At 45.0% G+C, this 26,132-nt stretch overlaps 1 protein-coding gene across 2 annotated transcripts in view; it reads left to right on the forward strand.

Annotated features, from left to right (window-relative positions):
* LOC146184117 (uncharacterized) overlaps nucleotides 1–18,910 on the forward strand; it is a 76,804-nt gene extending 57,894 nt beyond the window's left edge. For both annotated transcript variants that reach the window (XM_084609269.1, XM_084609268.1), the window contains exon 6: nucleotides 18,360–18,910. In XM_084609269.1, coding sequence (XP_084465395.1) covers nucleotides 18,360–18,780 — 421 coding nt within the window. In that variant the 3' untranslated portion in view covers nucleotides 18,781–18,910. The remainder of the gene's footprint in view (nucleotides 1–18,359) is intronic.
* The last annotated feature ends 7,222 nt before the right edge of the window (nucleotides 18,911–26,132 follow it).

Genomic DNA, 26,132 nt, shown 5'->3' on the forward strand with positions numbered 1-26,132 from the left:
TTCCGGCCAACCTCTCTGCTTTTCCTTTAAATAAATCCATCCATCTATGTGCCCTGCAAGGCAAACAAGTACTCAAATTTTGCGACAAAGTGGTCTTGCCATATCAATAAACTTGCGCAAAGATTTAAGGCTTATGTAGTGCGGCATATTTATGAGACGGACCTAATAAATTGTTCACTGTCCCAGAATGAAACGTTGCTATACAGCAGATACTGATTCTCTTGATGAAGCTAAAGCTTGAAATTCTGCTTCCCTTGCGCGCAGCGATACGGTATACTTCCCTTTCGCCGCATTTCACATTTCACTGGATCAAAAAATGTGCAAAGCAGCCGCTGCAATGACGAATGTAAAGAAAAAAAATGGAATGGCACACCAGTCACACTGGCCAGTGGGAAGCATGAGGCGGGGGACTCACCTTGTGAGTGCACGCTCCAGCCAATCGCGGCCTGGCAATGACCTTTAAAAAACCCGAGAGGGTGGTCGTTCTGCTGCAGCAATGCCATTCTGAGATGCTTCAAAATGCGGTCAATGAAATAAGCTTCAAAACGAGCCCAAGATGGCAGTGATCACCCATCTGCTTCGCCTGCAGAGCGCGTGAGAAGTTTGAACACATTTAACCCCTTCTGGGCCATTTCATACCTCCCCATGTGTTTTGAACGTTGATTTTAGCGTACTTCCTTGCCGAATTCAGTATTGACTTTTGGAGGGCTGGTGCTCGAACGTACAAAAATCTTGAAAATTGTTTTCCTCAATCTTTTATTTATTTTATTTTTTTGCCCATTTTTACAATTTTAAGGGACATTTTTTTTTTCTACATCAAGTTTTGCTAAGTTGACGAATTGAGCAACCTTGGTCAGGTCATTGCTTTGTCGCATATAAAAATATAGAGCCAGAAATGTTTGGGACATTGCTCTGTTAAAGTATTTGCAGTGACTACACGGTGCAGACAGACCCAGCCAATTTTCTAGTACATGGTGCATCAATTCGGTGCATCACACTCAAGTCTGTAATTGCCATTTCACACTTCCGGGAAGTTGTAGTAGTAAAAACATTATTCACTACCAAGATTGAGCTCTTTTTCTTGAACCTTTCTATAACTTAGTCAAGCGTTTTCTTTGTTTTTTTGTTTTTTTACCTTCTTTGGGGGCAAATGTGGCTTTTGTACACCACATTTCATGCATTTTTTTTAGACATTAGGAGCAGGTTTGGCTCGCATAATTATTCTATAATATGTGTACAGTGTAGCTATATTTGTTTTATTGCAATCGACAATACCCTTGGGACTAAAATGTTTTTCAAGTATTCAGAGGCCATCCACTGAAGGTGAGGCACTAGGCATGAAATTGTCTCAGAATGGTACATCTGAGGGAATGGTAATAAATATGCTCATTGTGCACACTGGAGTGTTTGCGCACTGTTTTAGGATGCTTATTGCCATGTCCAGCAGCTTGTACAAGTGTGCTCTTCGATGCCACAATTCCATCAGCAGAAAAACTCAATAGGGATATTGTGCTGTATGCTGCCCGTGCTGCGTAGTGAGCACTTTTGGATGATATCCTGGGGCCAGCCTGGCAAGAAAGCTTGGCAGTATTTCTGCTTGTTCTTTTGTAGCGAGAGCTACATTGGCCATAGTCTCGTCATTTCGCCATGCCTGTCCAAAGAGCAAAGAAAGAAAAAAAGAAGTCGAAGAAGTAAAAAGAATGAAAAGAAGAAGAAGCAGACATAACTCGGTAGTAGGTAAGATGAACGACAACAGCGAGGTGCTAGGACAGAAGGTTCATTCGAACATTGTGACGGCGGTGTGCCCCGCAGTTCGGTGTAGAGACGATGTCATACCACTAGAAATCTTCTACACCCGAATGTTAGCGACGAGAGGCAAGGGGTGCTCATACATGAACTGATTCCCCTATTGCATAAATAAAGCTGGAACCATAGAATAAACTACTATGTGCAAAAGCCATGCCTTTACTTTCAAGCCGAACCTAAGCGTAGCCATGCACATTGTTCTCGTGTAACAACAGGTTTAAGCACAACCTAAACCTCAGCTAATTTTTTTGTACATCAACAAGATGGAGAAACTAGGAGACGTCATTCCATTGCTGTTCCACTGCCAGCAGCCCAGAGTGAAGGCAACTTTGGGCGCAAAAACTGTGAATTGGCAAGCCAGTTGAAATTTCAGGGAGACAGCAGCTTTGTTCCTTTTGTCTGTGTGTGTGTAGAATGGAGCAGTGATATGAGCCAAATTAGGGGCCAGTGAGCATGGAAAAAATATGCGGTGCATATCTGCCAACTCTTCCAATTTGACTGGGAGACTTCCAATTTTTTACCTAACTTTCTGATTAACTTTCTGATTGAACGACCACTCCCTAAATCTCCTGATGAATAGCCTCTGCCCGCTTAAGAACAGTTTTTGCAAAATCAGAGTTCAGTTAGAGCCAAAGTTGCTGAGGCATATTTTTTTATGGCTGTGGCTCGCTGTGTAAAAAAAAAAAATTTGGCGCTGGTTTTGAACGGTGGTGGTGTGGTGGTCATTTCTTGTCAGCAGCGGTGCAGCTGGTGCAGCCTCAGTTTATGCAGAAACTTCGCTGGCTTTGCCTCTGTTCTCAGGTAAAGGGCGGTCTCTAAGCATGCTTGGCATTGAAGAGTTGTTGCCGTGGCTGTGCCCAAGCTTCACGCCATCTGATCTTCCTGTATCATGCTCGGCCACATGCCTCGTGTTACTGAGCTGCGCAGTGCTGAGCTATGTCCGACGATGGCCCGATGGTTGATCTTTCAGAACTATCGTGGCCAACAACAGCGGTTGTGGGCGGACTCGCACCTAATGAGGCAGTAATAGTTTGTCATTAAAACGCTAAAATGGCACATGGTGGTGAGAGAAAAAAATACCAGTGGGGGAGGCAGCGCGCCGATCACTTTGTGTCGGCTGCGGAGGCATTCTGACAGCACTTCATGGCAGTGTGCAGATGTTTTGGCACACACCTCCAGGACTTGTATTTCATACTTGCTGTTGCTACTTGTGTGCATGTTAGATGTTTACTTAGATTAGGACTCATTAGACACTACCTCAAAGCACCCCAGAAACATTGAAACATTGGGCGAGGATTCCCCTCCTTTGGTGTGGATAAACATAAATATGTTCCAAACTTTGCTTTCACTAGGCTGGCAGGTATGGCGGTGAGGCAGGTCAAATTAGTTTGGCCGTGGGTACATTTAAACACTACACTCCATCACTAAATTAACATTCACATGTTTCATGCCCTAGAAATGGGAACACTAGTGAGTGAAAGTAGAAACAGAAGCCTACATCAAGTACTTGCACTGTCTACTCGTACCATTGTGCCTCCAAAGTCATGGTCTATGTTCATATCGCAATGTACAGGTGTGAGCAAGCCTAGCTTGAAGCTCGTGAGCAGTCCTCAATACTGCATAGAATTAAAAGCAAAGAACGAGTACATTACCCTAAATACAATAACTGCATGCTAGAATATGCACGAATGTGCATAGTGGTAATAAAATAGCTCCCGTGCCTACCTGTCACAATGCAGCATTAAATTTGCGACACGCTCACAATGTTCCAACCTTCTTGGCGTGCGGGTACACTCAGTGCTGGGGATCTTGACGTTGCTTAAATGCGTCATTGAAGCGGCAGGCACTTCCGCTTGTGCAAGACATTTGTAGCCATAGGCTGATGAGCTCTTTGTCATCATTAGTTGTTTGTTTTGTGTCAGCTAAAATAAAGTATTTAGCTAAAACAATGTACTCATCTTCAATAAGACGGCATCATTCAATCATGCAATGAGGAAACTTGTTATTACATACAAGCTGGTGATGGCAGGGTCCTTCCTGTTGTTGCCTTCTTGTCTACTGCAGCACCACCCATGCGTCACAAAAATTGTCAATAAATTGTACTGCACATTCATTTCGCATCATTATCAAGAAAACAGTATTCAAGAGGCATATCCTCTTAAATTGTTAGACTCCTGCATTTTCGTTAATGAATGTGAAGCATTTCTCAATTCAGTTCAGGTCCTACTTGGACAAGGGCCGCGACACACCATGAAAGCTGTCACGAGGCTGCTTTCCCCACCTCAGACGAGGGGCTCAGTTAGTGCCAATTGCGCCGGTTGGGCGAGGCACCCCTCAGATAACACATGGCATAAGAGTGGCTTCTTTGGTGCCAGATTTGAGATTAGCAGCTCCACTCGGTGGCGATTCCGTGTGGTTGTTGCGTTTCTTGGTCGTTGGAACTGCCGACAGATGGCGTGTGGCTGTGGCCGACCATGCTTCCTCCTCCTCCTAGCTACCACATTCCTCTTCCCCTTACATTGCCATGGAGGCTGGGAGAATTACGATCTGTTTCTCACTAACCTGGCGGGGAGTAGTGGTTTGCGCATTCAGCTGGGGATCGGAGGGATAGTGGTTTGATTTCCAGTGGAGATAGGTTTCTTTTCTAAGTGCCACTACGGTGGACACTTTCTGAGCACAGAACGCAATCATGCCGCTCATGAGCCAGGAAAGGCATTCGCCTTAATATTTTTATTTTTGTGAGGTCTCAAGCTGCGTTATGTACGGGCAAATATGGTACGTCATATTGCCAGACAATTGTTTTTAATTAAAATTGCATTATCTAAATGGGAAAAATATTACAGCCGTCCAGTGTTTCTCTAATGGGGGTCTGCAAAACCGATATCGACAAAAAAAAGAAAGGTCATTCAATAGGTCTGGCCTAGCTAGACAGTTTTGCTGAGTTAAGAGCATGGGAGGTTCAAAGCAGACTTCAGTTTCTTGTAACGAGAGGAGTGCGGAAGCGGAGAGAGAGAGTTCTCTGTTTGTTGATGCCGCCATTGGTGAAACTCAAGCTCTGGCTGCAATTCTGGACGAGGTTGGAATGCAAAGCGTGACAAGCAAGTCGTATGGTGTTGGGAGGAATCGAATCTTTTCTAGCCGCATGCATACCAGGGCCAAAGCGTCACTTCTTCAAGTGCTCAGCAGGTTGTGGCATGCTGGATTATAAAGTCTGTGTTTTAGTGGCCAGATTAGCCTTGACTCAATCCTAATTCTGTGACTAGCTCCTCGAAATGTGGCAGCAGTCTGCACAATATCGCCTCCTCTCAAGGGGTCCCAACACTTCACTGGTCCACAAGGGGTCCCTAACACATCCATGGCCAAGAACCAGTGCAGTAAGTAGTCTATGGAAGGCAGAATGAGACCACAGTTTCACTCAACTATATCCAAGTTTACTATGGTGTGGTTAAACTGTAGTAGTCGCTATAGGATGCAGTGAGAAATTAATTAAAGGGAAATTGATAATATTGACTCTTAACAAAATGCGATAGCATTCTTTTTTGTTCTCTTTGTCTTGAAGCCTTGAGTACATGCTGTACCACTACATCCACTACTGCTTCTTGTATCTTCACTAAGTCAGTGTCATTGCTATACTCCAATCACTATCACCAGTCATGAAACTGTGGCTGATGTTTTATTATGATTGGTGTGTCATTGCAGCTGTTGACTCAGAATAGCAAGTGTGTCATTGTAGGTGGTGCCTCAGTGTCTCAGTGTAGCTGATGGTTTATTCTTGTTGAAGGGCATGCCTGAACACAGCTACACTGCATACTTGAGTCTCAGCACTAGATGAGCTGGGTGTAGCGTGGAACAGTTCTTTGTCCTTCTTCAAGGTAGTCCTAAGAATAAGCAAATTGGGGGATGTTTAAAGGGCCTGATGCAAAAACTAATATTAAAGGTCCACTGGAATGGGTCACCAAGAAGGGTAAACAACGCCATGACACTGATAGATATCATTCCCCTGCAAAAATTTTCGATCTAGCTTCTGCAACACCAGAGATATCGGCAATTAAAAATGACCCTTCCAATTTTCTCTCTCAACTCGTACGCCGAAGGGAGCCATAAAAAAATAAAGAATACAAGCAAGTTCAAAGCTCCGCCCAGAAATATGTTCCTTCGACAAACTTCGCGTTGCCGCGCGCTTGCTCGCTGGCGTACTCGCGTCAACCCGTCCTCGCTTGCACACGTCTGAGGAGTTCGCCAGTTCGCGCAGCGATGGTTAGTGTAACCGCGAACCCGTGGTTAGCCCATGTTACACGATGGACCAAACCATGGTTACACAAATAACCGCGGTTATCGCAAACAGAGCTTTGTCGACCTCGGTTTGCTTCATCAACCGAGGTTATGGCGGCGTCTGTTAACAGAGGCTACTCGTCGGCGCCCGAGTGCGCGAAACGTATGAGCGGGTCTGCTTCACAAAGTTATTCATTTGCCCATTGTATCGCGTTTAAAGATCGATGTATAGAATATGGTGCCGCCCGACGTCTTCGATTACGTCCGACAGCGCAGCGACTGTGTACTGAAGCCTTGTTTTGCCAGCAGTATCGTTTGAACGGCTTGTTGCTGAGCAGAACGTCAAAAATTGCGCGGCCTTAGCTATGAAAGTACACGAGTTTGCAATGCTTGAAGTACGGGATGCCGCGAGCAGGCTGAGGTACGTACGTTACACAAGTACCGCCGGGGTGGGGCGCGCGAGCGCGGCGAACGACAACGCCGTGCGTGACCGTCCCTAGTCGTCGCTAGGCTTGAATTATTTCGCTTCGAAGCCGCGGCGGTCGGCGCTTTGGAACTGATCAATACTGTTGTAAATAGTCTACTTATGAAACTGCCTCTTTGTGAGTCCTATCCTGCCATAGTAAAATAATTATAGGATTAACTCTGGCGACACATTAATCGCAGAGCTAGTACGAGCAGATCGGATGAGCTGAAATTCACCAGCGGCAGCTGGCTTGAGCAGAAACTTTCTTGTATCACGGCTATCGCTCTTACCAGCAATTTGCTGCCGGTCAGCGATCGAGGCTTCATACTTGATATTCGGCTCAGTATTCCAGATGCCAACAAATTTTAGCACGCTTTATTTCGGACATCGGTGCTAACGATCTGCCGTGTCGTTCGCGTGCGGGAGGAGGGGCCACAGCGGCGGTATTTACGGCGGTCGAGAAGGTGCTGCCATCGTGCGGTGCTTGACCGTACTGTTGACGCCTCGTCAGACGACACTCCGGTACTCCTGAAACCACGTTATATGAATAAGATATATGTAAATACAGCTTGGTTCCGCCGATCACTGCGTCGCTTCGGTTGTTGTACTTGACGGGCAATAGCTGCCTAACTGATAAGGACGGCGAGCTGTATAACAACAGCCCGCACATAGTTCGAGCAGCTCGCAGCTTGGTTCCGCCGATCACTGCGTCGTTTCGGTTGTTCTACTTGACGGGCAATGGCCGCCTAACCGATAAGGGCGGCGAGCTGTGTAACAACAGCCCGCACATAGTTCGAGCAGCACATGAGCAGACAACTTTCACAGCTACCGGAAGTGTGTCCTTGACGTCTTGGCTGCAGTGGCAGCAGCGAATGACAGCTTCTAGCAAGCCTTGCCAGTCAACTCGCCCGTGACGTCACGGTTTAAGGAAATAGTTCCATGCGACACCGCCAAGCGACGACCTCTCTGCCCGCAAATTTCAAAAAACGCTGTTTTTAAAAATTAATAATAAATCGCTGGCTTTGTTCCAAGGAGTTATACTTTGGGTTAATGCTCAAAAGGATTTGTTCTACACACTGAACACGTTTATCAGTGGCTTCTTGGTGTCCGTACCTTTAATGGCTCCCTTTCACCAGCTCCCTGTGCAGATCCCTGTTCCCATCTTCAATGAAATGCTGGTTGTGTTCGACAAGGGGCTCGCGATGTACTGTCACGACAGGTCACGTCCGCAGACGATTCATGCGACTGCAAGCTGGAAATTTCGTTGACCCAGTATGGGCCTTTCATGTCCTACCAGGGGAGTGTGAAAATGGTGTTTGTAAAGCATGTGGGGAGAGTGGCACCCTCGACCACATTATATGGTAATGCGTAGACTCACCTTGAGTCAAAAAAGATATTAATAGTAGAGAGAGCTGGGAAGCCTTGCTGCAGAGTGAACATCCCGCTCGGCAGCAACAATCCGTCCGCCTAGGGGCCGAGGCCGCGAAGAGACAAAATCTCTTTGTTAGCCTTTAGTCGCGGAGGCTCTAGCCCCTGTCAGCTCTAGCCCCTGTGGGGAGTAAGGGGCCTCCATTTATTGTGAACAATAAAAGTGTTACCCATCCATCCATGCATATACGAAGCTGACCCCACCGACTGTCTGATCTAGGCGTCTGTGTGGCGCCTTTCATTTGGCGCTTCCTCAAACGCCGCACCACACAGCAAACAGAAGCAGACCCAAATGTGCCGGGGTGGAGGGCTACGATCCACCGCGCTATAATGGCTTTCACCTCATCGCACTTTAGTGGTGCAAAGTGCCCTCTAGAATTTTCATTTTGCTGTTACAACATGAGCTGATCTTCTGGTGTTTAGTTGACTCATGGTTGTCTCTGTAGCGCACAGACGTGAAAGAACCATTATATCTGCAAACCTTGTTTCCAGTCTGTCAGACAAGGTGTTTGCAGCACTGCCAATGGCAGGGACGCCCTGGCCCAGTTAGGGTCATGCACACTGTAATGGGATTTTTCACAGAACTTTTCGAAAGTATGATCACTGTCCTAGATCTCCTGATAAGTGATTCTTACGTGGGCCTCTGCCCACGTAAGAATGCCGTGCCGGTGTTGACCGCTGGCGGCATGTGGTGTGGTCGTTTTTTATGGGTGGTGGCGGTGCACAGCTGATGCAGCCGCACTAGCTGTAAAATTAAGGTTCGCTCACTTCATCTTAGACCTCAACTGAAGGGCAGCCTCTCTGCATGCTTGGCATTAAAGGGTTTTTGCTGCGGTTTTGCCCAAACATCCCACCAAGTGATCCTCCTGTATTGCACTTAGCTGTGTGGAATATCACCGAGCTGCGCTATGCCCAATGGTGGCATGATTGCTCATCTTTTGGCTGCACTGGTGTAATGAGAAGGTTCAGTTAGCGGCGGCACATAGACATCTCGGCTCACACCTCTAGAACTTCATTTCATGCTTGCTGTTGCTGCTTTTATATATGTTTAGGATGTTAAGGTATTTAGATTAGGACTCATTGGACACTAAGCACTGCGGCAGAGCTGCTACGAGAGCGCTAACAAGCAAAAAAGAAACAAAATAAAGCTTGGGGAGTATTCCGGAGATATTCAACACATGAAAACCTCATTAAGTTTAAAAAAGCGAGAGAAGAGGCACTGTACACTCGCCACAATGCTGAAGGAGCATCATGGCAGAACTATGTGTCCTCAATAAATAGCTCCACAATGTCTAAAAACATGTGAGAGCAGGTCCATAAACTGGATGGAAAACCCTCCCCCTTTACGATACCACTTCTGACTACCACCAGTACACCAACGGCCATAGAAGAATAAGCAGACATACTGGGAGAGCATTTAGCCATAGCATGAAGTTCTGCGCACTATACACATTCCTTTTTAGCATACAAATCAACAGCTGAAAAAGAAAATCTTTCAATTATGGGTAGGGCAAATGAACCTTTTAATTCTTCGATTACATTTGAAGAAATTGAGAGAAGTGTTGCTTGGCAAACACACGGCGCCAGGGCCATATGAAATTCGCCGTGAAATGCTGGTTCATTTATCTGAATCATCAGTAGAAGCACTATTGAAACTCTTAAACGCTTTAATAAAATATGGATATCGGGAATACAGTCGAACCCGGATATATCTAACTCGAAGGGGATCGCGAAATAGTTCGATATATCGATAATTTGATATACAGAAATCGGCTTGGGACGGCACTTATGATGCAAAAAAACAATAACATGTTTGTCGCGTAATCAACTCACTCGCATAATGAACCCACCCTCCACTTTTGCACTCGAGAATTTGGAGAAAAAAAAAAAGCGTTAAGGCCAGCTTGCTCACATGCCAGCTTGCTCACATGCCAGCTTGCTCACATGCAAGCGATTAAGCGATCTCAGCGACAAGCGGCAGCGACGGAGCAAGAAATTTCCAACTTGTTGAAACTGCTTCCCTCTGCCATACCAGCACCGCCGCAGCTCAAAACAAGGTTTCTGTGTCGCCGCGGCAGAAATAGCCAGAGTTATCGCTTGCATGTCGCACTGTCGTCTCATCCACAGCTCATTTCTTGGCAGCGTGCCAAGATGCTGTGTTTATCTTTTGATAGCTCCTGCTGCGGTGGGGAGCGAGCTTGGCAGACTGCCTGTGATGGTTGCACAAGCCTGGTTCGATTTATCACGCCGCACTTGGGGCGGGTAGTCTACTGCCACAAAATCATTAGAAAGCATGATAAAGTAGCTGCAAATGCTGCTTTAGCACGCTGCAAAAAAAAAAAAAAAAAAAGGCGCTTCGTAACGCCATACCGTACGCTACGCCGCGTGTACAGCACAACGATAAGAACAACCGACTCTCTCTCAAAAAAAAAAGAAGAAGAAGAAGATAGATCTGCCGCTTCTTAACTTCCGCAGGCGCCATAGCCACGTCAGCCGCCGTGCGCAGAGGGTTCTCAACACACGCTGGAGAAAGCGTCCGACGTTCTGTCTGAAAACGGGCTGAGCTGGCTTGGCGCATGCGTAGCGCGTGCTACTGCGAACGAAGGCCGGGAAAAAGGGAGGAGAGAGATAGCTTGGCAAAAGAATGGGCATACCCTTGTGCTTCGCTCTATCGAGTTTTTCCCCTCTCGTTCCCACCGGTTCTTTCTGGTTCATTCACGCACATGGCTTGCGTCACGTGCTGGCGCGTGGGAAACGATAACCGCTGCCCTAGCCGAACTGTCCCCTCTCATTCCTTCCGCGCGTGGCTTGAAAACTTCACGTGGCAAACGGCCGAGGGTGACGCGATCGTCTTTGGGAAAGGCACACTTTCCAGTGCGTGGTGCGGAGTTCGATATATCGAACGACTGGTGAAATTGAGTTCGATATGACGCGACTTTCCTATACTTTTACCTGGGATTCTCAGGGGGATATTCCGGGAGTTTGATATAACCAAAATTCGATATATCCGGGTTTGACTGTAATCCCAAACGCGTGGAAGAAAGCCATTGTAGTGCCACTCTGGAAACCCGGAAAGTCTCCAAATTCTCCATCCAGTTATAGACCAATAGCCCTGACGAGCTGTCTCGCAAAGTCATTTGAAAGTATTCTAAGTATAAATTGATGTTTGTACTTGAATTCCGAAAAGTGCTGGACATTCACCAGTGCGGTTTTAAGAAAACATGTTCCACTACTGATAACCTTGTCCGCCTCGAAAATACAGTTCAAGAAGCCTTTATACATAGGCAACACTGTCTTAGTCGTTTTTGACCTCGAAAAAGCCTGTGACACCACATGGAGGTTTGGGACCTTGCGCAACTTGGGAGAGCTGGGGATTCGTGCCAGGATGGAAAATGCCTTGCTGGCTTTTTATCTAACCGGTCATTTCAAGTACGTCTTGGTTCCACATTGTCTAAAAACTTTACTCAAGAAAACAGTGTGCCACAGGGGTGCATCTTAAGTACTACTGTCTTAAACTCCACAGCAAAAATAATCCCGAAGTCCATCATGTGTTCTGTCTTTGTTGATGACCTGCAGATAACATGCACATCTTCTAATGTATCAACATGCAACAAGCAAATCCAGTTTATATTTAAGAAACAGCGCAAAAGGACAGAGACGAGTGGAAGGAGGTACACAACGAGTGCGCTGAACTTGCAACTGTCTTTATTAGGAAAACACTCCTCAATTTATACTCTACTCAATCAGTGCATAAGCGCAACGTCAAAAACGCGTGTCAAACCCAGACGTACTTATCAGGATAAAATCACTTACAAATTACGTGTGTGTGCACTGAGCCTTTAACCTTTGTGAAGTAGGCTCATTTCTCTGGCTGATAAAGACAGATGGTGTGCTGACACACCCGTCTGTTTTACTGGTGATATGGAAAGCCTAAGCCAGCTCTCTTGTGCGCCGGTCACTATGCACAAACAACACTTCTACATCTACAAAGAATGGAACACATTCACATGAAAAGCAATGTTTGACTAAGTTTGTGGCTTGTTTGTCTAATGCATTACAGTGCTCCTTGAGCCTAACGTTGATACATCGGCCAGTTTGGCTGATGTACGTGTGGTCACAAGAGAGCGGAATTTGATACATTACACCCTTGTGACACGGAACATACCTACTTACACGCTTAATGTTACACTTATTTCCTTTGCGTCCTTCACTCTTCCTTTGAATGGCAGCCCCCAATTTTTCTAGTTTGTTAGAGGCTGAGAATAAAACATCCACTCTGTGCCTAGCCCCCACTATCTTTAATCTGTTGATAAGAAAATAGAGACTGATCTAGCTGGAACTGTATCCCGCATTTTCCGCTATGTGGACGATTTCCTTGTGGTTGGGGGGTCCCTGGAACCTGAGGATGTGACACGAGTTCTTGAAGTTTTCACAAGAAATGGGTTGGGACTGAAATTCACCCACAAAATTCCTCAGGAAGGGCGTTCTTCAGTTCCTTGATTTAAAATTGACGTTTCAGTCGGACCATATCTATTGGCAATATTCTCCCAGAAGTGAGAAGCACTTGCTGAATTATAAATCCTTTCACTTTAAGCTTGTAAAAACCGGTATACACCATGCGCAGCGCCTATAGGGGCGCCACTGAAAGCCGCGTAGCGGCGGCCGTTGGAATCCGAGGCGGGCCTCATGCGGCAAGCGTGGCCGTGGTGCGCGCATGCGATCTGCCGTTCGTGCGTGTCTCGCGGGCACTTCGGCGATGACAGTATGCACACGGGAATCGCCCTTTATAATAGTGGATATGTGTTCGATATCACGGCCGTCTGAAACTACATCGCCTCCACATGCATCAAGTGTTTCCTGCAGACTGGCGTCAACAAGGTTGCGTACGAAGTGGAGCTCATTTTGAGTGCCCTGCTTTCATTACAACGCCACGCTAATTTGTTCATTCCTTGACCTATGAACCAATATTCTTTCTTTGCTTAATGGTACACGCTTGCTTCGTTTACATGCAATAAATTGATACAACAAACTAGGCAGCGTCTTCGAAACTGCGAGCGGTTTCCTACTGGTGCGACCGTGGGAAAAGCCAGCGAACTTGCAAACCAGCATTCTGAGCATCAGAAAAATAGCTCATATTGGGCTCCTGTAGCAAGAGTTCAGATATTTTATGCTTGCGCTTTACCACTGCCTGTACAGGACGAATTTCACCTATTCCGTCGTCAAAAAGGCAGATCGGGTAGATAATTTCATGGGGAAGCGAGATATCAGCAGAGGCAATATCTGAAAAGCTTCGACACAGGATAGCCAAGAGCATATTAGATTTAAATTTTATATGCTATTTTATTATTGCAGTATCATCTTCATTTCATTTGTATCACCCTCGCACCCAACTGCAGAATTGCAGCGCGCTTTGTAACAAGCTGTAGAACCTTTAGACTGAATATCAAGTACAGCGACATGTTATGTCTTCGTAATCTTGCCACCGAACAGAAATACTGGCTCCGGTCTTCAAAGTAATTGCATGGGAAGTTTCAAAACGCATGTTGGAAAATGTCTGTTCAATAACCTGCCGCACCGGCTCGGGCTACTGAGGGAGATCGAGTTATCGATCGAGTTATAGATGTCGATGCACGCTAAAGATTGTCTGGCTAAGCATTGCATAAATCTAATGCGTATTGTATATTCCCGGCAGTGGAGGCAACCAAGTTTAAACAAGTGTTCACGGAAGGTGCAATGACAAGCAGAAAACACTGAAAACATAGTTATCACTCAGCCCTGCCACACGGCAAATTTATTACCTTTTTCATCGAATGATCAAAATGATATTTGTTTGCTGCTACGCGAGAAAATATAATGACATTCAATGAAAACGACTATAGGTATCGAACGAGTTTGAGGTACTTATCCGAATGCGATCAACGAGGAAATGTGTTATCTCGACACTAAAGACTCGATGAGAAGATACACCCAAAATTAACTACAAATGTGCCACCTGCATTAAATATACTGTGCCCCTATAATTGTGCAGCTAGTCATGTTTGTGAAATATGCCAAATACCACTGCAAAAAAAAAAATCTGGCACCCATCGCTGCCAGCCAACCCATAGGCACCGCACCCAGCGCGGGCGGACATGTCGCTCCTGCTGCAGGGGTCCGTCGGCACCGAGTCGCCGACACAGAGAATTTCTTTCGCCACCTTCAGAAAAGCATGCTCTGTTGATTTTGAATAAGCGTTTAATTTGATGAAGGAATAAAAAAAATACCTTTACGAACAATCACTGTTACGTAACGAGATTTTGGAAGAAGTGAGAACTGCAATACAAGCAATTTTCTGCTATTAGTAGCTGCCGCCGGTGTGACGCAGCTTTGTTGACGCCGTGGTGTGACGCCGATTTTGTTCTCTAGCTCCGCTGCTAAGGCGTTACCGAAGTTACACCTTCCATTTACTGTAAGACAATTTGTGAGACAATTGAACTGATACTACGGCAGTTTTACGAATATGAAATTTACTATTTCCAGAGAGATTCCAGCTACGGCTTTGATGCGAAACTGTTTAGGCGCATAGGCATAGCGACGACTAGGTCCTAGCACACGGCCAGAGCGCTTTCGCGGGCAGCGTCGTTGCGGTAAGCTCGCGGTATCCGATGTGGCAAGCGTTACGAATTTGCCATATGCTTTCTTGATGAGGCCAAGCTCGGGAATTTTTCGAAACAAGTTAATGAGCTGTGCGGTGGCACAAATTGCATTCTTCACGATGAAGCACCTCACTCTAATACGCCGTTGTTTGCTGCTACAAACTATTTACGAATCATTCGCCGAGCGAACAATCTGGCGAAAACGTACAGGAGTCAACAGGGATGTAGTATGCTGCGTCGTATGGCGATATTCGAAGGTTCTATAGAAGCGCCGTCGGACAGTACACTAGATACTGCCTATTTTACGTGTTGTTCTTGACACTTGCTTTAGTGCACAAAGTGTACGCGTTGTTGAAACTCGTACGCTGTTCGCAGTCGAGCGCCGAAGTGCGCACCTTCCGTGCCCTTTCGTAAACAAACGCCGCCGACACTGCCGCTAACTTCGTAATTGATAGTCCTAATCAACAGGCTGGTTACAAGGCATGCAAAACATGAATGTCAATTTAAAGGCTGCTTTCGTTTACAGCGCAGTCACCTATCGCAACATATTGAAGGCGCGCCAACATTTCCATGTCAATCACAGTTACCATACTTTGAAAATGGCATTAGCTTTGGTCGTGTAGCAGCGCGTCGAAAAAAATGACATTAACCTGAACAAATGTCATTCGATGAGATTGCTTGTTTTCTGCGTCGAAAAACCGCAATTCACGGCTGCCGTCGTGAAGCATCGCAGGAAACTTATACAAACGTGTTCCTGGCAAGGTTTTATGTCTGTTCGAAAAACCAACTATGCAGCAATTCTTCCCGATCATTGCTAAAGTTTGACAGCGGCGTTATATCTGTTAAACCACGACCAAAGACGAAAACACGACGCGCGCGCATAGAGGCCGACATGAACAGCACCCGACCGAGCCCGCCTACGCTTTGCGGCTTTGGCAACAGGCGGCGTTGTCGGCGTTTTGCACATCGCGTATAGTCGATAGTTGTTTAAGGATGGCAGTGCAAAAGTCTTGCCCTCATCAAATGAGCACTAGTGTCGCCACTCAGGTTAAGAAGTGTAAGGAAGCGGGGTACCCTGAGGCCATTCTAGTGTCTAGTGCAGACAAAGTTATCCGAATGTTAAAATGTTCAGAACGCGGCTCGGAGATGCAAAAGGTTCCTAAAGAACGGAAGAAGGTAGCAGTTAAGCCATATGTGCATGCCTTATCTCACAGATTAAAGATAGGGGTGGCTAGGCACGGAGTGGATGTTTTATTCTCAGCGCCTAACATACTAGAAAAATTGGGGGCTGCCGTTCAAAGGAAGAGTGAAGGACGCAAAGGAAATAAGTGTAACATTAAGCGTGTAAGTAGGTATGTTCCGTGTCACAAGGGTGTAGTGTACCAAATTCCGCTCTCTTGTGGCCACACGTAAATCGGTCAAACTGGCCAGTGTATCAATTTTAGGCTCATGGAGCACTGTAATGCATTAGACAAACAAGCCACAAACTTAGCCAAACATTGCTTTCCATGTAAATGTGTTCCATTCTTTGTCGATGCAGAATTGTTTGTGCATAATGACCGGCCCACAAGAGAGCTGGCTTAGGCTTTCCATATCATCAGAAAAACAGACTAGTGTGTCAGCACACCATCCTTGTCTTTATCAGCCAGAGAAATGAGCCTACTTCACAAAGGTTAAAGACTAATTGCACACACGTGTGATTTGTAATTGATTTTATCCTGATAAGTACGTCTGGGTTTGACGCATTCTTTTTTTATGTTGCGCATGTGCGCTGATTGAGTAGAGTATAAAATGAAGAGTGTTTTCTAATAAAGACAGTTGTAAGTTCAGTGCCGTCGTTGTGTACCTCCTTCCGCTCGTCTGTCCTTTTGCGCTGTTTCTTAAATATCGATGATCACCAACTAGCCCAGACCTCCATTCTTTCGCAGATCCAGTTAGCAGTAAATAAACTAGCCACATGGGCTGATAGAAATGGTTTCAGGTTTTCCACACAGAAGTCAGTAACTCTTGTTCTCACTCAGACAAGATTTGCACATAGATCCCACAGTTCATCTCAATGACGTTGCTCTGCCAATAAAACATGAGCACAAATTTCTGGCCATTATATTCGACAGAAAGCTGACTTTCCTTCCACACATAAACTCACTAAAAAAGAAAGCCTCCAGATCTTTGAATATACTGAAAGTGCTGCCTTATAAACGCTGGGGATCAGACAGAACATGCCTTTTACAGATTTATCGTTCTGTTGTGTGCTCATGCTTGGATTATGTTAGCATAGTGTACGGGGCTGCAAGGCCCTCATACCTGAAACGACTGGACCCAGTACCCAACTTAGGTTTGTGTTTGTCAACAGGTGCCTACTGGACATCGCCTGTACATAGCCTTTACATGGAAACAAACGAGCTGTCACTTTCAGAGAGAAGAACTATGCTGACACTTCCTTACATGCTGAAAATTCCCTCACTACCAAAACACCTTTGTTACACAATAGCTACAAAATGCCCATCCGGGACACTGTTCAGTCGGGCCGCTTCTGCTTTGTTTCGAAGAAATGTGCTGAGATTTGAACTTAGTAGATACACTACCTGATGTCGTGCATTGTCTCTACCCTCTGTCACCTTGGTACAATTTCCCAAATGTATTGGACTTCACACTTACAAAATTCAACAAAAACCAAACACCACATGAACACTTACTACAGGATTTCTTAGCGCTCAATGAAAAATACAAATTATAAAACGTTCTTACTGACTCTTCTACAACAGCATTTTATGTAGCTAGTGCTGTAGTTGAAGCTCAGTGTGCTTCCATTTTCACTGCGGAGTGTTACGCTGTCTCCTTAGCAGTTGAAACAGTCAAACGAGAATGCGAAAAACAGTATCATTTACATAGATTCCCTGAATGTATTTACCGCCCTTCACCCTAGAAATGCAACTAAACAATTAATAGGCAATATCGTGCACGACATAGCAAATGCCACTGCATAGGGACTGAACATAAAACTCTGTTGGGTGCCAAGTCACGTAGGAATCAAAGGGAATGAGGGAGCGGATTCATGTGCAGCTAAAGCTCGAAAGAAACATACAAAGAAAGTATGTTTACCATTTAAAGATTGCATAAAGTTAGCACATTATAAGCAGAAAGATAAATGGTTGTTCACTTAGAATAATGCAGTAAATAACAAACTTCATTTGGTAAGGCCTGTGTTTGGAGAATGGAAATCAAGTACTCACCATGAACGTTTTAAAGAAGTGGTTCTATGTCACCTTCGTATAGGTCACACACATCTCGCACATAATTTTCTACTCTCAAAACAAGACAAACCCCTATGTGATGTATGCAGTGACGGTCTCACATGTCTTATACTCATGTAAAAAATTTGAAACACTAAGAAAAAAACATTTCACAAAGTTCTACAACGAACACTTTCCTTTCACCCAGCGTTGGTTTTAGGTGAAAATGCCGTTGTCAACTTATCCTGCATTATTAATTTTTTATAAGAAGCTAACATCATACACACAGTATAACCCTGAACAAATTACAATCTGTAAATACACCAAACTGGATTTTTAACCTCGAGCTTGGCACATGATAGCTTCAGTTGCTTATGTGCCAATAAACCCAACACAACACAAATATACACCATCATCAGCTTAGAGGACAGCAACAGTTTCCCGCCACCACATTGCATGGTCACCTGCCAGCATTTTTGCAGCCCATTCCTTTAACATGTCATTTTATGTTTTGCGCAGGCCGCCTACCTATGACGAACTCCGACGAGACGTGGAGGTATTGAAGCAGGATGTCGCCAACACGAGGCGCGAGCTTTGCGAGACTGCACGCCAGATGGCGCGGGTGAAGACTGCACTCTCTCGCCAAACGGAGCGGCTCGCGCGTTTCCTGCGGACTGATCAGGTCGACAGTCTCGTGAAAGGTCTGGGCGATACTCCCGTGGCCTGGACAGAGCCCACTCAGCGCTTTGCCTTGGACATATATCGCTTTTCACCCAAGGCGTACCGTGCCCTGTTGGCGGGCAACTACCCGCTTCCGTCCGAGAGTGCGTTGCGTAAATTCTGCGTCGAACATGGTGTACGTGATGGTGTGCCACCCGAGTTGATGGAAGTGGAGCTACCAGACGACGAGCTGGTCGGTGCGAACATAGTGTGGCTGTGAGCCTATTCGTTGCCCATAAGGCGGCGCTCCCACCACCAGGGTGGCTGCAAATGCCGTGGCGATGCGGAGATCACCGACTGCCGCTCTAAGGACACCTAAGAGGTATTTTATTAAACATATTGAAAATGTTTGTCTCTGTATCTTCTCTGTAGGCTCATTGGAGCATGCAGCTCTGATTTCCTTCCACAGCTTTTGTAACAACCTCACGGACACACATTTTCTTACTTATGAGAAGCGCTACAAGCCGCTATCACTGATTTAGCTAATGCCTGTCCAAAGCTGCTCTCTCTCTCTCTTTCTCTGCTTAGACTTGAAGTGAAGAAAGAGAAGGTGGTGAGGTGCTTCACGCAGATTAGCACTGAGGAATCTGAGCGGTCATTTTAAATTGGGTTATAGGGGAAATAAAGGCGCAATGTCTTTCCCACTTCTCTGTGGACACCCAAACAGCACCACAATGAAAGGGGGAAGTGGAAGCAGAAAGTTGGTGTAATGGAGAGCTATGGAGTAATTGCAAATATTGCACATTTCTTTTCCTCAGCCAGTTTACAATTTTATGCATGCTTCACACATTTTTCCGAAGGAGGATTGGATTGTAAAATCTTTATTTCACTGCTTAGAGCAGGTTGAAAGAGAGACATACTCTATAGATGGCCGCTAACCCATGGCTGGTGGCGATCTCATTGGCCTGCTCGACGGCGCATACTTCAATTTTCGGGCCCAAGCTGACCAGCACTACCCCCTACCGCTGGGGGAAGGGAACTGTATTAGTTCTGCCTGGAGCAGATAATCTACGCAGTTCCAGAGAATGTGGTCGTATGTGGCTCTTTTGCTGCACTTATTGCAGTTTTGGTTGTACTGGCCAGGGTATAGGTACGGGTTGGAGCTTTCAGTTTTTATTTTCTGAGAATTCGGCTGACTTTTCTCGTTTATTTGCAAACACAACTTCCGTTTTTTTTTTGTTTTTTATTGCTAATATTTTCTGCTGAAGAAATTAGGTTTTTTTCGATGGGATAAGAGGCATACGTGCACAGTGGAAAGTGACATAGTGTTCATTTTGGTGGGTTCTTTCTTGCATGTGCTTCATGCACTTTTATTTAATGTACAGTTGTTCATATATACAGCTAAGCTCCTAGAAGAAAATGCTATTGCCATGATGAAATTAGCATTATGACAAAATGAGTATTTAAAACAAATTCACACGTTAGACAAAGGAGTAACTGAAATATTATTACGATTTAAATTTTGCATAAACCAGGTCATTTAAAAAACAAGTGTGCTTCTCTCGGCTTGTGTTTGAGAAGTGTCGCGTGGCAAGAAACTGGCGGGCTATGGTCTTCACGATTTCCCTGGAAGCACTTGCGCTGCGAATGCTCTGGTCTGTCCTTCACCCCTCGAAGTGTGCCTTGCTGCAGGCACCCCTCCTCAGACACTTGACATGCTTATCAGGGTCGGGAAGCATGGCTGAACTTCTTTTCCCATTCGTGGGGCCATGAACAATGTTTCAAAACCCTCGACCGCTGTATTTAACCAATGATCTGGCTGTCTCACATCATGCCCCAGGATTGAACACTTGCAATTTCCTCCCATTATCGAGAGTTTGCAGTTTGCATGAAGAGGTACTGACCTTTTTCGGTTTAAACTGAACCTTTTAAAATGCTTTCAGCATACCTTTATCGGTGTTTTTCGGTTCAAACCGAGAAGTCCAACCCCTAGATACATATATTATGGTGAGACTATAAAAAAAAAATAATAATAATATGCCTCGGCCCGTGCCACTAGGTATAACGGGCTAACCCCCAAGGTACAGTAAACTAGAATGTTGGGTAGTGTGCTCCCCGCGGTGTCGACAGGGAGCGGTGGCGCTGCGCGCGTCTTTACGGTAGAGTGCCTCGAAGCGGCGCGCTCCACGGGTAAAATGCCAGTGCCGCACTCGACCTATGTCGCAGTAGCCGCGCCAACAAATTAGAATATTACCGCGACATTTGCGTGGGTTTTGCTGAAATGGCTAAGCGGACCTTGAATTGAACTTCTGCGCTGTGCACATGTTCAAACAAAGTTAATCAATGCAATTGTTCTTTGGGATGTTCACATAGTGTATGTCACTCATGCCTGCATTGCTTCCCTGGAAAGAAATTATAATACTGCATATCCTGGCATTATACAGCTCTTTCCATTAATGCTTAACATCAATAGTAATAGCATGGGATTCATGCCAGGGACAAACGGGGAAGGAAGGAGGGTCGGCCACAACAACTGTTTATTCACAAGCAGTCATGCTGCAGCACACAAAAACAAGATGGGCATGGAGATGGCAGGTAGAATGAATGCATATAACTGAGACAAAGTAGAAGAGAGGATGCATTATGTTTTATTCGCATGTTCCGCAGAACAAGAGGCGCACCCCAAGGCTTTCAGACGGCATTAACAGCTACTGCATACTTATTTGGTGAGACAAAGTCACTGCTTTATGAAGCATATGAACAGATCTGTCACCGCTACATATATTTGTGCTCACGCATTTTGCTGCTTATTTCCTTCACTTGCTCTAGCACTTCACAGCAGCGCTAGCAACGGCTTAGTTTAAGGTGTTTCGCTCGTTCTCGTTCTGCCTTTTTTGAATCAACCCCTTTCACATAGAAGTGTAGTCTGCTGACTAAATAAAACCTTATTACTTCTTCAGATAGGCCTTCTGCGTGAATGGGGCAACCAACTTAGTGCAGTCTATTTCTAACTACTTCCAAAATATCGAGAATAATTTCAGAATGCCAATCGTTGCAGCTAAAGCAGTCTGTGAAAAGGTTTTCTAGTTTCGACACAAAGCCATAAAGCTGTGCCGACGGGTACAGCAGTCCTCCATGGTCGCGGTATTTCGTCAGCCTTGCAAGGAAGAAATTTTCATTGGAAGTAAGGCCATGCACATTGGCACTTTGTCTTCAATACAAACTTCCGTGCAACATAGCATGCTACATAAAAAACAATTCTAGAGTCACTTGTAGCTACATTCTAACTGTGATCATGCCCAGGTGTGCAAACTAAACTCTGTTCTTTAGCTGAAGGCCTTGACACTGCATTTGAAGGCTGCTTATCTGGGCATACTTCATTACACCCTTCTTCGAAATCTAGGAGGGAATCTAGCTCTGTCTCAGGATGATTACCTTGTGATACACATTTTACGAGGCCATAAAAAGAAAGGCAGTTTACTAGAATTAAAGATTTGGTTGGAGTAGGGTGCTGCTTGCATCCTGAAGACTGTCTTATCATTCCAAATAGATTCTCTAGTGGATCTTGGCTAAGTTTTGAAGCCATCAAATATCTGTACTTCAGCTTTCCTGTCAAGTATTCCAATAGTTGAAGTGTGCTGGAAATAGTCGCAAGAAGACCAATGGCTGTTGATGCACTCAAAAAACCGCGACTACTTTTTGCATGCGTCTCCCAGTCGTCAAGGGAAGTTAAAACTGTCTCCAAAACATTGTGATGTTTTGATCCCGGCTGCAGAGCCTCCAGTGGAAACCTGGTCAAAGAAAATTAAAAATATCTTCAAAACATTGTGATGTTTCGATCCCGGTCGCAGAGCCTCCAGTGGAAATTGGGAAGTCATGGCTTCTATGAGCTCTTGTATCAGTCTGCACTACACAAAGTAAAGAAACCTTCAGCACTTGACACGATGATAAGCATCCATTGCAGCACCAGCCTGGAGTGTCTAAAGTCAGTTTTATGGTGTATATAGGTTTTCAGGTAGTTGCTAGTATTGCATTATTCTGTAGTACTACTGAGCATGATAGATAGCTACCAGAATCGGGAAAGAAGACTGGTTGCATGAAATTAGCAAATAGTTCTGCTCACCTGAAGAATGTTTTTGTTCCAGCAATACATCCAAACTTCAATTCTGGCTTGTAAAGGTGAAGGCTTTGCTGGACTTTAATTCAAAAAAGCTAGAGCACATAGGAAACTCATCTTTTCAAAACTGTTTGACTCAAGGTGGCTTCGCGTCATTCCAGGCATAGCCTTGAGTGTTGCAGTGGTGGAATCCATTTTGAATGCCTCCTTCACATGCTCCACAGCTACCTGTTCACACAGATTATAGAGACATCAATGTAGGTAGCAACTAATTGAAACTGAAGGTTGAGAGTGAGTGAAATTTACTTGTCTATCTGTAGTCTGAAATCCAGTCTTCAGAAGGCAGTTCCGTAAGTATTTCAATAAATGAGGAAAACCTGATATAAAGAACAAGCTCCTTATGGGTTCCACTGGATGCTGGACTTTACATTTCACGAACTGAGCAGTGCCTTGAACACCTATTAAAGGGCCACTTTCCATGGAAGGACCTTTTAAGCAAAGTAACCCAGTGTTTCCACCAGGTACCGGAGGTAGTCTATGCAAAATGCTACAGTGATATGCACGCCGCAAAGCAACGAAAATACAAATCAAAGCTCTCGTGTTCTCCTTCGGGAAGCCAGCTTCCCCATTCCCTACACTGGCCCATTGAGCCGCAACTATGACGTCTTAGTCGAAAACGACATCCATTGGTCAGTCTGGCTGTCTGAGGGTGAGGATGGGTATCTACAGCTCGCTGCGCGCTTTTCCCTCACCACGGCCGGACTGAATCCAGCGGCGCGCACTCCCTCGCCTGTTTTCTTTTTCACACACGCGGAGTGCCATGCCCCACCTCCCGCCAAACGCAGAGGAGGAAGGGGAATTGGTCTTGCGGAGGCTAGACGACCGGGCAGGAGAGTGAAAAACCTTTGCGAGGGAATGGGAGGAGAGAAACACTACAGAATCGGGTGATTGCGGTGACTGTAACTGCGTTATTAGTTACTCTTTTTGAAAACATTTTGCAGCCTTGCGTTCTGGGGGTGAAGTCTCACAGTTACTGGGGAAGAAAATATTCTCAACCGGAGGGTGGACAGTAGGCCTTTAATCGCCACATCTTGCGACTCCAGGTCACACCATCGCACATAATAAAGTCAACGAAAAGGCCACTTTTCTCAGCAAGAATAGTAGCCTCTATGACTATTTTTGTCAGTGTTTCAGCATTCATGTTGCCACTGGTAGCAACGCAGCCAATGATTTGGCTCCATTTACCCACAAACGATACAAAGAGAACGACTATTTCATTTATTTTTTCCCTTAAAGGCCCGAGGGCATTACATAAGGGGGGAGCAAACTCAATATACAATGCGAACAAGCACAGAAACATTAAAAGCATATGCCATGATCAGATGGCATATGCTGCTGACTGGGTGTGGTGAAAGGGCTAAGGTCTACATAGCCTTCAATCAAGCCACCGTGTTTCACATTCAAGCTTTCAGAGAGCTTCAGCTCGTCAATAATAAGGCCACCATGCCTTCTGTAAGGGTCAATGTCAGCAGCCTTTGCCTTAATTTTTTTCAGAACTTTCTCATTGAAGCCGAATGATGATCAGTATGATACAAGGTAATGTTTCAGGGTAGACTTGCTTGGGAGACAGAAGATGTCATTTTTTTTTATGTGCTGATAAAGCTGTGGGCTCTTCATTTTCATTATTATGCATTCAAGCACCCATTTCCTTCTGTAGCGCATTCCCTTCGGTTTCACCCATGCAGCAGCAAAGCATTGTTGAACAGTCTCTTGCTGCCGTGGGGGCAGCGCTGAAATTTTTTCGTTTAAAACGTTCTCCCCTATACAGGCTGCTAGTTTCTGCGCCTTTTCCAAGGTTGCAGTTACACTCTGAAGACGCTTCACATGCTCTTCTGTGACAAAGCTTTAACTTTCTGTGCAGATGACCGAGTTGATCTGGTAATGTTCTGTTGGACCCTAGAACGGCACATCAACACAGCTTTACTGAAGTATCGACAGGAGATGCATCGTGCACCTTTAAAGAGGAAAGCAATATATTTCCAAGTGTTTCCAAATGACATCAGAATATCTGCAACATGTCGATGGCAAAAAAAGATTCAACGTTAAAAAGAAATCTGTGATTACCTGGTTTAGTCACTGTAGTTAAGTCTACTGTTGTGCTGTTTGGGACAGATATGTATGTGCAGAGAAGGGGCATTTGTATAGGGTCATGCGTTGCCGCAGTCCTATGTAACATCTTTTTATCTTCTGTTGACAGATCAATTTATGCATCCCTTAATGGTTCAGGTTTTAAAATATTTAGGTATGTTGATGATTTCTTAGTCATTCTGGATAACGGCTCTGCAGTGATTCAAAGTGTGGAACGTGTCCTTTCTATTTTTACGATACAAAGAAAAGGAGTTACTTTTACCCATGAACAACCTGTGGACAACAAGTTGCAGTTTCCAGATTTAAATATAAAAATTTGTGATGAAGTGTGTTGGAAGCATTTTCGCAGGGCTAAACAAGAGCTACTTCCATATGGTTCAGCCCATTCAAAAACTGCTAAAAGAGCGATTGCTTCCCTTTGTTTAAAGTCGGCCCTGTTAAAATCATGTGAACATATGGCTGAGGATAGCTTCAATAACCAATTACAAAGGCTTCAGGTGGCCGGTTTTCCGGTTACGATTACTTGTGGGGTAGCAGAGACTCTGCTTCAGAAAATGAAAGAGGAAAAGAAGGACTGTAGATAAGTTGAGAAATAAACGCCCACAAGTAATACCTGATATTCATAGAGTGGCGCATTGCCTGAAAAAGGTGGCAGGTAGGTATGAGGTGCCAGTTGTGTTTTCTGCACCAAAAAAACTGGGTGGTTTGCGTGCATTAATAGGGAGGAGAAAGAAAGCACAATGTGATAAGAAGCATGTAAAGAGTTTTATTGGATGTGTGGTGGGAGTGATTTACGAGATTCCACTCGCATGTGGTAAAGTATATCTAGGGCAGACTGAAAGATGTATCAGTGATAGAATAAGGGAACATGAGAAGTCCATAGAAAATGGAAAGCGGTCAAAGTTACCACTGCACTGTCAGAAGTGCAAGTGTGAGCCACTGTTCAGCAAGCTCAATATTTTAGGGAAGAGTCGGGACAAGATGGGGGGGGCCCGCGAAATTTTAGAGGCGTTCTGGATACAGAAGAAAGAAGACGTGTTAGTGAAGTTTCGCTGTGTTTACGCAGGAAAGAATTTACTTTTATAGAGGAATCTTCTTGAGTAAAGAAAAGAATTGAGTTTATTATCGGCCCTAAAGCTGTTATTTTTTAGACACCTCTCATGGGGTGGGGGGAGGGGGGGTATTGTGGCCATGTTTGTTTATTGATCCTTCTTTCTCTCAAGTACATGTACTTCTCATTCTCATGTACTTCATTGCTTGGTAGACATGCTGGGCAAGTTACAGTTCTTTCTTTACATAGGGACTTCACAAGTGAAGTGTTTTGGATGGACATGTCTTACTGCACATGTGTGGTGGTTGTCTGCTAG

Source organism: Amblyomma maculatum, chromosome 7, assembly GCF_055883805.1.
Source record: "Amblyomma maculatum isolate TAMU_Amacu chromosome 7, ASM5588380v1, whole genome shotgun sequence".
Taxonomy (NCBI): domain Eukaryota; kingdom Metazoa; phylum Arthropoda; class Arachnida; order Ixodida; family Ixodidae; genus Amblyomma; species Amblyomma maculatum.